At 44.3% G+C, this 16,741-nt stretch overlaps 1 protein-coding gene across 1 annotated transcript in view; it reads left to right on the forward strand.

Annotated features, from left to right (window-relative positions):
- The first annotated feature begins 1,455 nt into the window (after positions 1-1,455).
- The window catches only part of kcnb2b (potassium voltage-gated channel subfamily B member 2b), an 80,448-nt gene continuing 65,162 nt past the window's right edge, over positions 1,456-16,741 (forward strand). The window contains exons 1-2 of the mRNA XM_076761468.1: positions 1,456-1,869; positions 2,948-3,662. Coding sequence (XP_076617583.1) covers positions 3,078-3,662 — 585 coding nt within the window. The 5' untranslated portion in view covers positions 1,456-1,869; positions 2,948-3,077. The remainder of the gene's footprint in view (positions 1,870-2,947; positions 3,663-16,741) is intronic.

Below are 16,741 nucleotides of genomic sequence, written 5' to 3' on the forward strand. Positions count from 1 at the left end.
CTGTCAGATGAATGTCATCATGGTAAACACAGTGTTGCTGGAAAATCTTGACTTCAGCTGAAGTTTTGCTCCTTAAATGCATATTTTTCACATGACTCCTATAACCCTCATGCTGTATTCAAATAAAATTTGCATGGCAAAGAGATGGAGGCAGCCTGGACGGCCGGAGTGCTGAAGTGACATTCAAATAATTAATCAGGTCCATATGTGATGGCCATAAAGATGATGTGGGATTAAACTGCCCTGAATCTGTGTATGTGCAGATCCATATTTGACTGGACAGTGCCAAAGCCTTTGACCTTTAAACAGTGCCTACACAGTAAAGACATACGTGCACACAGAGACTCCACTTAGTCAATGCAGCATTATTGATCACTTGTCACTGGAAGGAAGGAACATGGCAAGGAAATCAATTACACATATGCAGTGCATAATCAAATTTCTGCAAAAATGCTTGGCTAAGGGGAAATGTTTCACCACGCTCTATCCAGGGAAATATCATTGCTGTATTGAATACTGTTCATATGGACAGAGAGTGAGGGATAGAGAGAGGACAGAGGCAAACACTCCAGCAGTGTAGGTAACGACCTGAGGGATAATAAAGGTTACATAATTTAATATATCTATTTATTCATTTAAGACCAGGGAGTGGGGAGATCATTACATATTGATAGCTAATAGATAAGATGGGTTTTGATTGCCTTGCATAAGGTGCGTCTGCCCAGGTTTAAGGCTGCCTTACAGCTCACTGCCCACTCAAGTGGTCAAGAAAAAGAACTAGCAGCTTTTGACTTCTGCAGATCAGATTACTTGCCATGGGTCAAATGGAGCTTCTCAAATTGTTTGTTAGCTGTTACCTTTGAGGTTTCAGCTGCTTTGCTTGTCATGGGTGTGTGTGTGGAGGTGAGTGGGGGCGGTGGGAGGAGCGGAGGGAGCACTTTGTTCTGCTTATGCTCTTTAGAGACGCTGAGTGAAATATTATTTTCCTATCAGGTTTTGCAAGCGGTTCTTCACGGTGCTGCAAAATAAAAGCACAGGCTTAGTTGCGCATTTACGGTCAGAATCAACATAACATTTCATGGCCATTTCACTAAAAGTCGCCCGTGGCAAATTGCGCACCTAATATCATTTGCCAGCAACACTTTAAAGCCGGCCTTTGTTGGGCCACTGATACTAATGTGATTTCTGGAATATGAGATAAAGGTTATGGCCCGTGTGTGTGTGTGTGTGTGTGTGTGCTTTACTATATTGCCAAGTAATGATCATAACCATCATAACTGAAACAATAAAAAAAAAAACCATCTCAACTCTCTTTGCCACAGCACTTCAGCGGAATGGAACGAGCAGCTCTCATTTTATGATGTTACACAGTGTAATCTGCTGCTTAGTTGCACTGAGGTTTTCACCTCTAGGATGTGGTGCAGCCCGTGCGCACCCCTCCGCTCCTCCTTGTGTAGTATACAGCGGGACACTCCGCAGTTCGCTTATCCCGTTTCTTCCCGTTGCCTTTTACGCGCACGACGTCTGCAGCACAGTGATTCAGTGAGCCCGTCATCTCCGCACGCTGCAAGCTTTTGGATGAAGGCAGCACTCTTTTCCTTGTGTTCCGATGGCGAAGCAGCGCTGGTTCTGTTCCGGTGATCTTTTGTAGAGGAAGACATTCACGCTTTTTTTTTTTTTCTTGTACTCCTTCTCTTCTCGACTCATTTTCAACAAAATGTGGGACGCGCGTTCTCTGCGCGGCGTCCGCGGAGTGCTCTCCTCGGTCGTGGCCGCTTGACTGAAGGGGGATCCCGGCTCCCTTTTCATCCTCTTACTCCCGTAGGAACAAGAGGAGTTTGGATGCAAAAGGTGGTTTATCTCGGCAAGGTAAGAGAAGCTGTTTTTATGTGACTTTTTGAAAATTTGGATACCACTTTTAGAGTCGAAAACAGAATTCGTGCGTCGCCAGTACAGATTTTTATCGGCAGATTTACATAGGAGGTGTTGGGCTGTGAAAATCTTACAGAACACAAGATACGATTATAGCGTAACAGGTTTGCAGTGTTTCTGAATTTCTATCACTGCCGAACAAGTCAACACATATAGATTAGCAACGTGGTGCCGCTTAACATCCCTTCCTGTACACATCTCAGAATATTCCATTTGGATAGTAAAACTGGCTGCTTTGTAGCAAATGTTTGGTATAAATAATCAGGCAGTGCCAAATGTGACTAAAAAACTGTTGCATTCAGGAACCTCCGCTTATCTCAATCCTGCACTAGGAAGACACAAGCCCTGTTCCTAATTAAAAATAGAAACCTGCGTCAATTAATCATTAAAGACCTCATTATGTACAACTTTTTGTTCAATTTTGAGTACTTGTGAAAGGAGCATTTTAATCCATCTGTTGAATTTAAAAAATCCATTCAGTGGCTCTTTTCATGTGCAGGGGGTTATGTTAGTCAGAGAATGGGATTGTAAGGAGAAGTTAAATATAAGACTCCAGAAATCACTGTAACTCATACCCCCTCCGTCCATATAGTCAGAGCACATTAATGGACTGACGGCGTCTTTCAGTTAATTTGATTCCTGACCTACCACTGTGTCCTATTTCGTCCTATGGGCTGCATAGAAAGAAGTGCTCGAGCAGGAGTTCAGTGCCTCACTACAGCCATAACAGTGCTGAAGTGGAGTGCAAAGCAAAGCAGCCATATTGACTGATAAAACAAAATCATTGATTGCACCTAACACCTTTGTTGAAATGTGATCAATAACACTGTGCAGCTGTGGATATTTTTGACAGACAATTTGAAGGAACAGGTGACCCTTTCCTAGTGTCGCTTGAAAAGAGGGGATTTATTTTTTGTTTCTTGAATTATGCTTCACACAGAGCATAAAAGGATTTTGTAATACATCTGAATTATGATGCTGAACTTCTCACAAACTGCCTCTGTTGTTCTTTCAGCCATGGAGGGACTTCCCTAAAGAGGATCCAACATAATTTAAAAATTTTCAGGCTTTTTTTTTTTTCTATTTTCCTTTTTCTTTTCTTGTCATCGTCACACCATCCCCAGTAAGCCTACTTTTCCATCACCATGGCTGAGAAGCTTGGACCTGCAGGGCCCAAGCCCACCAACATCCGAACCGCTCCCTCCCTGCCACCCGAGCCCATTGACATCATCCGCACCAAAGCCCGCTCCCGCAGAGTCCGCCTTAACGTCGGGGGTCTGAACCACGAGGTTTTGTGGCGGACCCTGGACCGGCTCCCCAGGACCCGGCTCGGCAAGCTTCGAGACTGCAACACCCATGAGTCCCTGATGGAAATCTGCGACGACTACAGCCTGAATGAAAATGAATACTTCTTCGACCGGCACCCGGGGGCCTTCACCTCCATCCTGAACTTTTACCGCACAGGCAAGTTACACATGATGGAGGAGATGTGTGCCCTTTCGTTTGGCCAGGAGTTAGACTACTGGGGAATTGACGAGATCTACCTGGAGTCCTGCTGCCAGGCCCGCTACCACCAGAAAAAAGAGCAGATGAATGAGGAGCTGCGGAGGGAGGCAGAGACAATGAGGGAGAGGGAGGGAGAGGGAGAGTTTGATAACACCTGCTGCCCAGACAAGAGGAAGAAGCTGTGGGATCTCCTGGAGAAGCCCAGCTCCTCGGTGGCTGCCAAGGTAGGGAACCGAAACTGGAAGTGCGATCACACCGCCCCCATCGCACATTTCCTGATCACATTTCAAAGCCCAACACTCTGCCTGGATCATAACACATTACCAGCACACTTATTAAAGGCCTACTCCCACCTGTAAGAAATAAGCATGAGATCATCAATTTGAATCTTAAACAGGCGTTTACTGTACTCCCGTCAGGTGTTTTCTTGTTCCATCTGTCTGCTCTCCATCTTTGTAAGTAGCAACAGTTGTTAGGGATGACTTAAATATAGAGAAAGCTGCAGTCTTTGGGTAACAGTATTCATGGGTGCAATGGAAGAAAAAAAAGGTGAGGAGTGGAAGTAGACGTGTGCTGTGTAAGCAAACATCACCGTAAAGTAAAATGTATAGTTCTGAAACTGATAAATGAGTAGTGAAATCACTGCAGGAGCTGCATTTAGACTCCATTTGCTTTGACACACTAATTGGTGAGTGCGTCAGCCTCTAGTGTTGCTTTCTGTGCGGGGATAAAGTATGTCAGAGTAGACCAGATCCGTCTTGTGACAGGCCACATCTCTTGGAGGAAGCAGGCCTCTTTTCTCATGCTATTATATTTCTAGTCTCACTCACTGATTGGACGAACTCCCTTCTGGATCTGTGAGTCAGTGAAATGACAGCACGATGTCAAAAGTTTGTCGCAGGTGTGTCAATGGATGCTGTCACTTCTGGCGCCGTTTACTATATTTACCTTGAGCGCATTTATTTGGTTTGATTGCGAAGTGAGGTAGTCATCAACGCTCCCTTCCCACGTACCACATGTTTCGAATACTGCTGCATCAGTCACATGCAGGTTTCATTCCTACGTGATAAATCTTGCAGAAATCAAACGCCTGTGTCGCACTATCAACGCTGTCCCTGGTACAATGATGACATCTCTTTCAGCTCCTCCCCCACCTCCTCCTCCTCATTCCCTCTCCGCTCTGACTCAGTCCTCAATTAGGTAGGTCAACCTTGATGAAATCCAATCACTGGTAATTTACCTCTGGTCTCCAGTATCCTGATCTCATCATCAGGCAGTGCAGGGCAGGGCTGACTGGGATTATATTCCATGAGAGACGATCATAAACAGGGTCCTGTGTGTGTGTGTGTCTGTGTGTGTGTGTGACTGAAGCAACATCATCCCCCCTGTGTGAGAAATGCAGCTCCTGATAGGCGGTACATACTGTGTGGTGCATTGTTGCGGCCTCTCCCCTTGAAGCAAACAATATTTCCCTTTGGCTGAGACAGTCTAGAAATCATCCTAGATTCAATTTCGGAGCTCTGGCGCCTTGTGCAAAATTTATAGTGCAGTATTCAGCTTTAAAAATGGCAAAAATATGGTAATGACACTGAATACGTAAGGTTCAGCTCCTCTTGTCGGGCTGCTGTTGTTGCTCTATTCCTCCCTGTGTTATCCCCGCATGCCTTGTTTTCCCTGAATCAACCAGCGATTTGTGATTGACAAGGATTTCCCGCGTCAGCTTAATAATTGCATTCAGCCTCCAGTTGGGAAGCTGTATAACACAAGAATCAATTACCAGGAGGTTGCCATCATCTAATTTAAGGCAAACTCAGGTGACGGCAGTGGGGTAACGTGATCCGCTGTGTGACATGTAAAGTGATTTACCTACTCAGTGTGGTCCCTCATTCTCTAGACACGTCTCTCAGTATTGCTGACCTGTTCACTACAAAGTGGGGGAAGCCTGTGAAGCCTTAAAGGGAAATCCCGCCCTAATTCAAGTTGCATTGACATTCTGCTGAGTGCTGTACGAGGAGAATTTGAACGTGACTCAGCCCTGTGATAGCGCTAAGGTTATCCACAGCCGAAAGTACGTTTGGAAATAGACTACCAGGGCTGCTCAACTGTCAGATGGCGGCTCCTCGAGGTCAGGGAAGCCTTTTACAGGGCGCGCACTACGCACTGAGAACCCTTGAAAGCTCTTGACCAAGGAAACACCATTACTAGGCTGGTACGCAGCCGTGTGCTTTTATACAAAGCAACCTGAGCTCTTTGTCAAATGCAATCACAGTCTCCTGGCACACACATTTTTTCTCTCTCCCTCTCTCTCTCTCTCGCTGTCTTTTCTCCCACTCCCTTTTTTCCTCTTACTCTGCTTTAATCAGATATTACAGGCCAGTGTGCTGCTTTGTGGCACCTATGGCCCTCTCTGCCCTTAAATAAAGGTTAAGCATGAGAGGACTGGCCTTTTCAGCAGGGTCAATCAAGCTAGGATTACATTCATTAGCAATAACGGCAGCGCACACTGTGAGAGTACGGGCAAGCCCTTGCAGAATGCAAAAGATGGAATCTAATATGAGGTTGCACCAAGAAAAAAAGGTGAAACAAAGCAGCAGAGTTGTGTTTAGAGAAAGCCACAAGTGAAGGAAGAGAGGTGGCAGAAAAGATAGTGAGGCTAGAGGAAAGCCCTGAGAGAGAGAGAGAGAGTGAGAGAGAGAGAGAGAGAGAGAGAGTGATGTAAGAGATGCAGTCATGTAAGTTACGCCTCGGGATGCTGAGCTGGATCTTTGCAAACCTTTCCTAATGAATAATGAATGCAATGGTCAAAACAAAGAGGACAAGGGCTAATGCAGTGGCTTCTCTGTTACTGCGTGACTTTTGGTTGAGTGCCCCGTCGCGTGTGGAGGAGGAGGAGGAGGAGGAGTAGCAGGAGGAGGAGGAGGAGCAGCAGTTGTGTCCGGTTCCATCTGGCGCTCGCCTTGTCACAGGTGAGCGTCCAGGGAGAAAAGTGAAAACTTAATGTCACAACAAGATCTTGCAGGCCTGTTTCTGTACACCTGCAGGAGCGTGCACCTGCAATATCCTTAGTGGAACTTCCATCACACGTGTTTTGGAAACTTTAATGAAAATAGAATTTGGTTGATCATATCTGTCAACAACTTAATGCCTTTTTCTCAAGGGCTGTGTCCTGCTTGAATATATCCACATCTTAGCTACTGGTAAAAGTCATGTGGAAGTAGTTTCCAGTATGTAAGATTAGAGTGTTGTCATGTTTAAAAAAAAAAAAAAAAAAGAATAAGATAGGATGTTGCCATTGTGTCTTTACTGTAGGCTCTAATTTCTATTAATCCAGTAGAACGTGTCATCCTTGATATTGAGCCAGAAGGATTTGTGCTGCTCTGACCCTCTTTTGTTTACAATGAGTCACGGGTGTTGCTGTGCAGCAAATACACTTAGTGCAGGCTCATACGAGGAAGCCATATCCAAACTGCTGGATTGCTGAAAGGTGTCTGAATTACAGTGAATTTTGCTTTGATGTTTGCGTGTGTAAATGTGCCACCATTTGCCAAATATCATTCCTGCAAAGACGGATCATGGCGCGCATAACTTGTAAATGTAGTTTGTCACCTGCCTGTGTTTTGCCGCTGGAAGTGTCAGCGTGACGGGAAATGTGATTAGATGCCTCTGATGCGTTACCTTCTGTGTTCAGATGAGCACAACAATGTGTGGAAAGTGTGTAATAAATACCAGGACCTCACCAAGCATTTGCTGCACAACTAGTGATGTAGTGAGAGCTTCAACATTAACATACCAGTCAGGCTGTGCTCCTGGTATCATAAATTAATGCTATTAACTGTTACATGGGTGCCTACAGTGCAGCTTTAATATGCTGTCTCTATAGTATAGTTTGCACGGGCAGCATCTTTTTATTTTGATTTGTGTTCATGCAAAGCTTTCCAGAATATTAACAATGTCATATGAAATATTAAAGCTGTAATACAGCCATCACTCCAAGAGAGAAAACATTCTCCCGTTTATGCTTCTTCGCTTTGGAGTCCGTTCGGTCTGGGCAGCCCTGGAAAATAATGGCCGAGGATTCAGAGCATTTTAAAGAGATCAATGTTTCTACTCGCCAGACATTTCAAGTTGGGTTTTCTGCCCCTCCTCCCACCTCCCTCCTCCCTGCATCCACCATGTCTAGCCTTGTGCTTGCTCCTAATGTGGATGTGCACCATCACTCTTTCCTTTATCTAATAATGTAGTCTAGCTAGTGGGGAATGCTAAGCAATGGGCCTGCATGGGCGCAGACTTGTGCTGTTTGGTCCTCCCACGCTTGGGAGCAGCCAAAGTCAGTCCGCCACAGACACTGTTGGTGATGATGACACAATGTGAGGAAGCTGTAGCATAATAAGCTACTGTAACAGACACCTCAAATGCCAATCTTAGTGAATGTCAGTTTTGTCATATTCATGTGCCTTAATGCAATGCAGCCACATGTGACCAAGGCACAATTTTGTTGATTAGAGGTGTGCATATGCTAAGTGGCAATATAAATAGTTTTAAGTGTGACAGGAGCAAATTCACTTAGTATACAGTGGTGCTGTAACTCCACAGAGGCCTGTTGTTTCAGATCACTGCAGAAAGCCTCACACTCTCCATCTGTCTGTTTCCTTCCAGGCTTTTACAGCACTGAAGTAAGCATTTGGCCTTTAGTGTGTATTGATAGTGGGTGAGTCAAAGATGAAGGGAGGTGGGGATAGGGAAAGTGAGGGAGAGGCCTTTAGTCAGCATTAAGTCAGACGTTCTCTACAGTATGTGCCCTTGGTTCGGATCCAAGCGGCAGGTCCTCTACTTCGTCTACTCTCTCATCCTTTCACCTCTGCATGGATTGTGGTCAGACTTCAGAGGGTTAAGTCTTCAGGCACTGGCATTGTATGGAAGAAATGTACACAGCTTGTTGGGCAAATGGATTTTAGTTACTTTTAGCTTAACCTGACCACTGGATGCTGACCTTGATTGCTGATGTCAGATTTTGGTGACTGTGGGTCGCCAATCATATTCATAAGCTTGTCTCAATGATTTTAAGTCATTTATTTCTCTCATGGTGATGCCTGCAAGAAGAGAGCAGCAGAGGGGCTGATGAAAACTCCAACCTGTAGAGTTTGTATTGTACTACCTTGTCTATTTTGCTTTTAGGAAGTTATCAGGATGTATAACAGGGGAGGACTTTGTCATTTAGGAAGCACACACCTTCTCCCCCCCTGCAGTCTCCTAGTTACATAAGCCCTCCACCGGGCCTCTAATCAGCACAGCCTAGCATTTAGGCAGCAGCACCTAAATCCTCTTTAACCCGCAATCATAATCAGATAAGAGTGAACCTCCTAGATTATAGGTGGCATGAGTTCTTATAGTGCCTGCATGTCCAGAGGCAGTAGCATTCATCATGTGGATGTTCCAGGACACACTTTAACTCGGTGCACTGCTGTCTTCCTCTTCTATGTTTAAGTCACTGGCAATGTAAGGATTATCTTAAATTGAAGTGAGTTCTCTAATGATTTGGCTCAGATCAGAAACGCTGTGGAGTCTTTAGAAGGACGCAGACATGCTAACTAACAGGCAGCACTTCTGAACTTCATTCAATCCTTTCTTCTTCACGCTTATGTTTCATTTGTTGAAAGCATTTGTAAGCGCGCCTCCTGCTGTTTTCATGAAAAGTGGCCGATTTGTTGTATATGTTTAAAGTGAATACTCACGAGTTTGTTCTGCTGTTTACGCTCTCTAAACGAACTTCCACATATGGACAACCAACTGCAGGAGTGGCTTCGGCAGTGCATAGAGCACTTTCCACTCTCCACAGTTGTGTTAGTGCTGTTTGAATTTATGGTTTTGTTACTAAGCAGCAAATATCAACTTTCATAACAGTCGTGTTGCACGTTTACCAGGGTGGTGATATCAAATGGTGAAATTATGAGTTGTAGCTCAATTCTTTGCATTGAATGTGTGTTTACATTATATTCAGTGAGTTTACACTCATGCTAGGGATGCATTTGATTTCTGCTGATAGTGTTCACCACTGCACCATTGTATGTGCAGATATGAAAATGTATGTTGCAAATAGTACACAAGGCAAACCTTAAATCAGCAGTTCATTACACGAAAGCAATTTTTAATATTGTCAGATTATCTCTCACTGGCTGACTAGATCTCATTTTGGTTTTACAGCAGAGGTATCCCAGGGTCATACATAAAATGAGGAGGAGGTTAGGACACTGCAGCCCTTTATTGATCTAACTGTAGTGTTGTATCTGTGAGTCTCACCCACAGGGTTGAGAGAGGACGTTTGAAGTGAGGCAAAGGAAGTTGTTGAAGACGAAGCAGGAGAAAGCTATTGATGCTCCTGACCATTAAAATTGATCCGCTGAAATCACGCTGTTGTACGTTTTTTAATCATTTTAGGAATACTCTTTGTTGTGTGTGCAGTAACATACCTCCATCCTCTCGTTATGCTTCGCTTTGCACAAATAACCCGCCGCTGCCTTCTTCCATTTTCATGTTTACAAGAGGGAACTTGCATGCAGAGGAATTATAGCCTGAATGCAGCTCAGTGGCAACTGTGTCCCAGCAGAGCCCACGGGCGTTCTTAAGGCTTACTGCACTTGACCATGCACGTAGTGATTCATGAGTGAAGATATCATTAAATGGAACTTACGAGGCACGGCTAATATACACTATGTTATTCGCACACTTTAAGAGAAGAGAAGGGAGAGAACAACAGGCAAAACTGGATTCAGGGGAACAAGAAAAACTCACTTTAACACAAGTCTAGTATAAACAACATGGCTAATACAAGCCAAGGCTAATGAGTGGCCAGATGGTGAGAGGAGCCTGATGGCTGAAGTCTCATTAGTAATTCCACTGTCGTCCCTAGAATACACCCTCACATTTCCTAAGTGAACAAATGTGTTATGACTAAGGCTGCTACTAAGGATTATTTTCATAATCAATTCATCTCTGTTTTTTCAAGAAATCGTTTAGCGTATAAGATGTTAATTTCCCAGAGGTGAGATCTTCAAATTGCTTGTTTTTTTCCAACCAGTGGTCCAAAACTCAAAGGCATTTCATTTATTATGATGCAAAACAGAATAAAAGCAGCAATTCCCTCACATTTGAGAAGGCAGAGCTTGTGAATGTTTGGAATTTTATCGTGAGAAATGGCTTGAACTATTAATAAATTATGATTCCTGTCACACATCGTCAACAGCCATGCTCCTTTTAGCTTTGTTTTGTTCTCCTCCTACTCCTGAGGAAAATATCAGGCTCTTCAGCTGCTAAATGCGCTGCTGTGTTCACCAGCTACTCACTACCTTCATGTGGTTGTCATTTGATGCTGGGCAGGTAGCGTATTCACTAAACATTTCATTAAAATTAGCTGTCTGCTACAGCCTAAAACAATGTGATAAGAGCAATTGGAGTGATCCAAAACACTACAGTTGTGGGACAAAGAACCAAAACAACAAGATGCTAAAAGTTCCATACAGGTGGCGTTTTTTTCTCTCTGTGGGTTCATCGTTAGGAGCAAACTTTCTCTTCTGAGAGGGTTCTGACGTGAAAGTTGTCGTGTGATCTGTTGTTCAAAAAATATTGATTATAGCCTCTTTAAGCAAGGGTTTTCTCTAGCCTGCCATTTCTTGTCACACACTTTCTGTGATACAAAAAGTCCATAGGATGTAAACTGGCAAAAAGCCTCAGGTCTGAGCACCATCAGAGCGAGACATAAATCCCACTGAAGGCTGGGAGTGGCTGTGGACCAGCAGCGAACGGCGGCGCTGGCTGGCACTGCCAGCTTGAGCGACACTCTGGGTAAGAGGCTAATGTGTTCCTTCCTCCTCCTGACTTCCTCGTGGCCTCCCCGTCCTCCTGCTCACTGCTTCCACCGCTGCCTCTTGTGAGGTTTGCTCACCCTGTCCTTTGCTGTTTCCCTCGTCCCAGAAAGCATCGGATATGTGTGGGGACGGGGGTAGAAGAGTCATCAGTCTAAACGCCATGAACACCAGGTCTCTATTACGTGCTTCACTGAATCCCCTTTGCACACATACACACACTATGTACTCACAGTTAGTTTTCCACTTCTCTGCACATTCATACAATAGTGCACACATTATGCCCTCAGTAACTACGGCACAAAAACGAAAGACTTGCCCATCTGCACACACACACAAATACACACCTTCAAATACTGCTGAGCCAGCTTTCTGTGGGTGCCACAGCACAGTGAGTGCCACGCTGCTGTCTCCCTCACTCCCCATGCCATCTCTCTTTCAATATCCTTCACCTCCTGTTTACCACCCCAGCTGCTTTCATAGCCTCCCTTTACATTTGCTTTTTTATCACCAGTGCCCTACACTCCTCCGTTTCCTCTTATAACGCTGACTTCCTGCGCCCTTTCATCTCCCTGCTCTGTTTTCCCTTCCCCTCCACATTTTGGTCTTTATTTACTCGCAGGGTGAGAGCTGAATTGTGATCCTGCTCACCGTTCCATCTTGGAAGCAGTGATATGAGAGTGCATTGGTATTCATTGCAGCGTTTTTACATTTGGCTCAATATCAGTCATGTTTATGATTCAGTACCACTGGTCAGAGAAGCACTTCCTCAGGTGTCTCCACTTTCTTTGTGCTTCCAGAGCTGCAGCACAGAGCGTGCTCTGCTGCTTCTAGATACAAAAACTGGGTGGTTTTGCATGCACCAAATGTACAAACAACCCAGACACCTTGAAAAATGACTGGTGGAGAAGCAAAACCGAGTGATGCATATTGAGAATCCTGACTAACAAAAGGGATATCCTTTGGAGGAAGAGTGCTGGCAGTCTCCCCTGACCAAGAAAAACCCTCCATGGAGCTCTTGAAACGAAAAAAAAAGGAACATGTAATCAACCTCATTTTACTTGTTTCCTCAGAAATGCTGTGTTTGCATAGTTTCCATGGTGACCGTGGTGTGCCATGGTGACTTATTGACACCCAGGAAGCAATTCATCTCTATACAGGCTGTGTGAGAGGCAGAGCAGCTGGTACCTCAGCCCCCACAACCAACCCCAAACGCAAATGTAAAGCAAATGCCTGTGATGCACCACTTAGGTCTCACTGACTTAAACCTACCCTCATACGTTTTCATGCAATTCTTTGATAATTTTCCTTCCCTTACTCGGTGTGTTTTGAATTTTTGTCAAATGCTTTAATAGTTCTCACTGACACCAAAATTACCTCCTATTGTGCAGCGGAGTGCTGACATGAAATCACACAGACATATTCAGTGCAGTAGCTGCTGTGATAAGATGAGCGTAAACTACCGCTCATTTTAATTGCGGGATGTAATAAGCTGTTCTCCTCTATTTGAGACTGGAGAGCAGAGAAGAGAGAAACAAAGCGAGCAGAGGAGGGATTGCACTCCTGCGAAGGAAAAGAAGAAGAATGGTATCTCTGCCTCTCTCATGGCCCGGCTCTCCAGGCCAATCAGAGGGTCTCTGGAGCATCAGCAGCAGAACAGGGACTCGGTTTTGTAGGACAGAAAAGATTAATTAAAAACCTCTGCTCGATGAAGGGGCCTCTAAGGACGTATGAGAGAAAAGAGACAGATCGGTGGGAGGTTGAAAAGGGTTGACGCCACTTGTTAGCCGTTGCCTCGTGGATACTGGGTGACGAAGCAGAAGTTATTGTGATTGGGCACATTTCTTCACATTTCCCTCTCATCACCACTTCCTCCTCCTCCTCCTCCTCCTTCTCTCTAGGCTTTAGCTTTTCCTGTCTTTTTCTTATTTTAGCTCCTCAGTTGGACTGCCTCCATTTTCATACAACGTCTCCCCCTCTTTCGCGCTTCTCTTTTCTCTTGTGTCCTCGCGCTGTTGGCGTCACCGTGGGCTGTGCTGCCAGCTGTTTGCTGTCTCCCAGCACCCCAGGAAGTGACAGAAGAAATTATTATATCTCCTGCTCTGTGTTGTGTGTGTGTGTGTGTGTGTGTGTGCGGGCCTCCCGCCTCCTCAGTCGAGCCACAGGAGTTCCTCGGTGCTGATCGTAACTCTGCCTTGCCTCAAATGCTTTAATGCACCTTAAATTTTCAGTTTTCCTACAGTTTTCATATATCTGACATCCATTGTGCAAAAACCTAATCTTAAATACTGTATTCTCAGATTCAGTTATAAAAGTTTAAGCACGTTTAACAATTTATGCCCCTGGCAGGAGATATTTCTGTTTGTTTCAAGAGTTTCTTCACTTGAATCTTCCAGAGATAGGTGCCACCGACATGCCTCCAAGGATGGCAAACTAACTTCACTGGTATTAAAAAAAAAGACACTTATTTCAAGAGTCATTTTTGATTAAAGAGAGGTTAAACATATTTTACACTCATTTAAAAAAAAACTTCAAAAGCTTTGATTAAGTCATTAAATGCGGTGCAGCTCCTCTCGGCAGGAGGCTCCCAACCAGTCACTGAAACCTCTCTGTAACCCAAAGGTCACAGCTTTAATCCCTCTTTAATTCAGCCAGTGCATGAAGTATTAGACGAATGACTTCATATGCTCCATTCATCCCCCTCGTTCCATGCCATTCAGTTTTCAACCAAGCCATTCATAAAATCAGTAAATCAGTCAAACACATCACCAAATGTGCCCTCAACTGGAACTGTCCATCTGTGTGTTCAGTGAGGCGAGGTGACAAGAGGCATTGATACAGTCCTTTAGCTCACTCGTGTGATTATTGTCAGCTTACTGCCATTGGAGGGAAGGACAAGGCTGGCCCGAGGGCACATGGAGTCATATACCATGTGATCCATGTCAATGTCAGGAAGCCAAACAGTGGGCCAAAGGATCAGCGTCTGAGACACCTGAAAGGTCACGCTGCCTTCTGGTTTTCTCTGGTGCAGTGTGCAGATGTGGGTCTGGTCCTCTGTAGTCTGTGTGTGTGTGTGTGTGTGTGTGTGTGTGTGTGTGTGTGTGTGGTCCGACCTATCACAGCACAAATTTTCTTTGTGGTTTTATGTCATACTGGCAGCTAAAGAGCGAGCTGTCCTCCATCACTGCAGGATCAGGGAAGATTTTGGTCTTTTGGGTGTTGACATTTGGTTGAAGCCTTGCCAATCAATAGGATGACTCTCAGGTATTGACCGTTGTGCTGAAAGGCCCACCTATCTCTTTGTATTTCAGAGTACAGGGCTGTGTCGTATGTACAGTGCACGAAACACCACCAGGCCAAGCACACTCTGGCTGTACTGGTGCTTTTACACTCTGGCATGTGACTGATATTTGCTGTGTCACCCTCTTCAGCTGCAGCAGATATGAAGCATTTATGTCTTATATTTATTTTTCTGAACTTGCCGCTACTTTTACAGCAGCTCAGCTGCTGCTTTTCTTTATGCCTGTTTGTGGTTCACCTTCAGTGACTCACTGTTAAGTTGATTCTCTTTATAACCTTCCTTGATTATCCACATCTCTTGTGTGAAATATACTTCTTCACCTCTTCTTCTCTGCCCTTCATCTTACCCTGGTGTCCTCCAGTCGTTCACTCTTGCTCCCACATCACTTGTTTCCTCTCAAGTCTCATCTCTCCCCTTATTTCCAGACACTCTTTCATGCAAAACTAATAAACATTTATGGGATTTCTCCACCAATATGTATTTAATTTGCAATGCATGCTGGCATACGAATCAGCCAAACCCACTCGAAGTCTGCAGTGCACTCAGACTCACCGGTGCTGGCCAATGTTTCTGGCACTGGCCCAACTAAAGATTTTTAAAGTATACTTGTTTTGCAATAAATCCCCTTTAAGTAGCGTGACAGTATCTAAAGGCCACCTAGCACTCTTAAGCATCCTGTTCCAAGGTATTGAATAAGGTGTCTGAAAGCGAATAACAATACTAATGTTGATGGATGACTGTTGATACAAGGCAAAGAACCAGCGGCTTTTGTCACGTTTCCAGTGTTGCTATTCTCGTCTTTTTAAACGGTCGCTTTCCCGCACTAGTCTGGGCCTATCTGGATCACACTAATGCTGCTTTAAAACTGCATTAATGTCGCCATAAAAGTCAACTTATGCCACAAATAGATGCCATAAAGCTTAGTATTAAAACTGCTTAACACTTAGAGGGAGATGTAAAGGAAAGCTCACTTCTAAAAATACCAACGAGGCAGCCCGACCCGCCACATTACAACACATTGAGTGGACAACAATGTGCAGTCATGCAGAGAATAAAATCAGAAAATCTAGGTTTTCTCTTCACTTGTTGGTCTCGGGTGTATCGGGAGAGATTAGGAGGTCTCATTTAAACATATAGCTGCATTGTGAATGGGTAAAGCTAATGCGGATTATAATAGGAAGCATTAAATCGGCTAAGGCAGTGATTCATCCATCCTTAGAGTCATGATTCATCTCCTCTGTTATTACTTCAATATGTATTTATTCCCTTTCTTCACATGTCACACCTAATGAAACCCTGGCCTTTAATCTTTGTTAAATTCAGCTGGAACAATGTGGAATTTTATAAAGTGACCCGCTTCCAGGGTGACCTTTTTGCTGTGTATGTATGGGTATGTATGTCTCAGAAGGCGTATTCACTGAATTTCCAAGTAGTCTGAAGCACACAGAAGTATATACACAGATACATTTGTATGCGCGGACTCTATTCAAACAGATGCAGATGAAAAACGAAAAAGACATCATGGTGTCAGTTTCATTTCCATTCGGTCAACAACAATTTCACCCACTTGAGAGATGACGTTGCTTCTCAGGCAGTGGAAGCCGTACAGGGATGTATTCATCAAAATATCTAATTTAGTATTAAAAGAATAATTTTTTTTGTTTTCTCTCATTTCTCCACTTGAGATTCACCCTTTCACTTTGCCCTCATATCTGCGAGTTTACCACCACATTCACGGGTTTACACAGCTGATGGGTCTCCGCAGAGTTGGAGGAATGTGTCTGGAGAAACAGCACACACTTTGGCAGTGGAAAGCTGTGACAGAGGAATGCTGTTTATGTGTAATAGTTTAAAAGTTCGATAAATATTAATTTAAAAATGTTTACCGTTTCGGCCTGTTTAAGAGGGGCAGCAATTTAATCATGGCCCTGTAATTTGTCTTACTGAACACAAGGAAATTCCACAAATTGCTCTTTCCTAATTGAAAGCCCAAGTCTGTCTCCTTGCTAGGATTAACTCTGGTGTCAAGAAGTGTAAATCCAGCCTCCTGCCCGTCTGACGGACAGGCAGACACGCCCCCAACCTGATGTGCTGCTCCCCTAATCCCCTCTGACGACACGACAGAGTCTGAGGACAGAAATTA

This window comes from Chaetodon auriga, chromosome 21, assembly GCF_051107435.1.
Source record: "Chaetodon auriga isolate fChaAug3 chromosome 21, fChaAug3.hap1, whole genome shotgun sequence".
NCBI lineage: Eukaryota > Metazoa > Chordata > Actinopteri > Chaetodontiformes > Chaetodontidae > Chaetodon > Chaetodon auriga.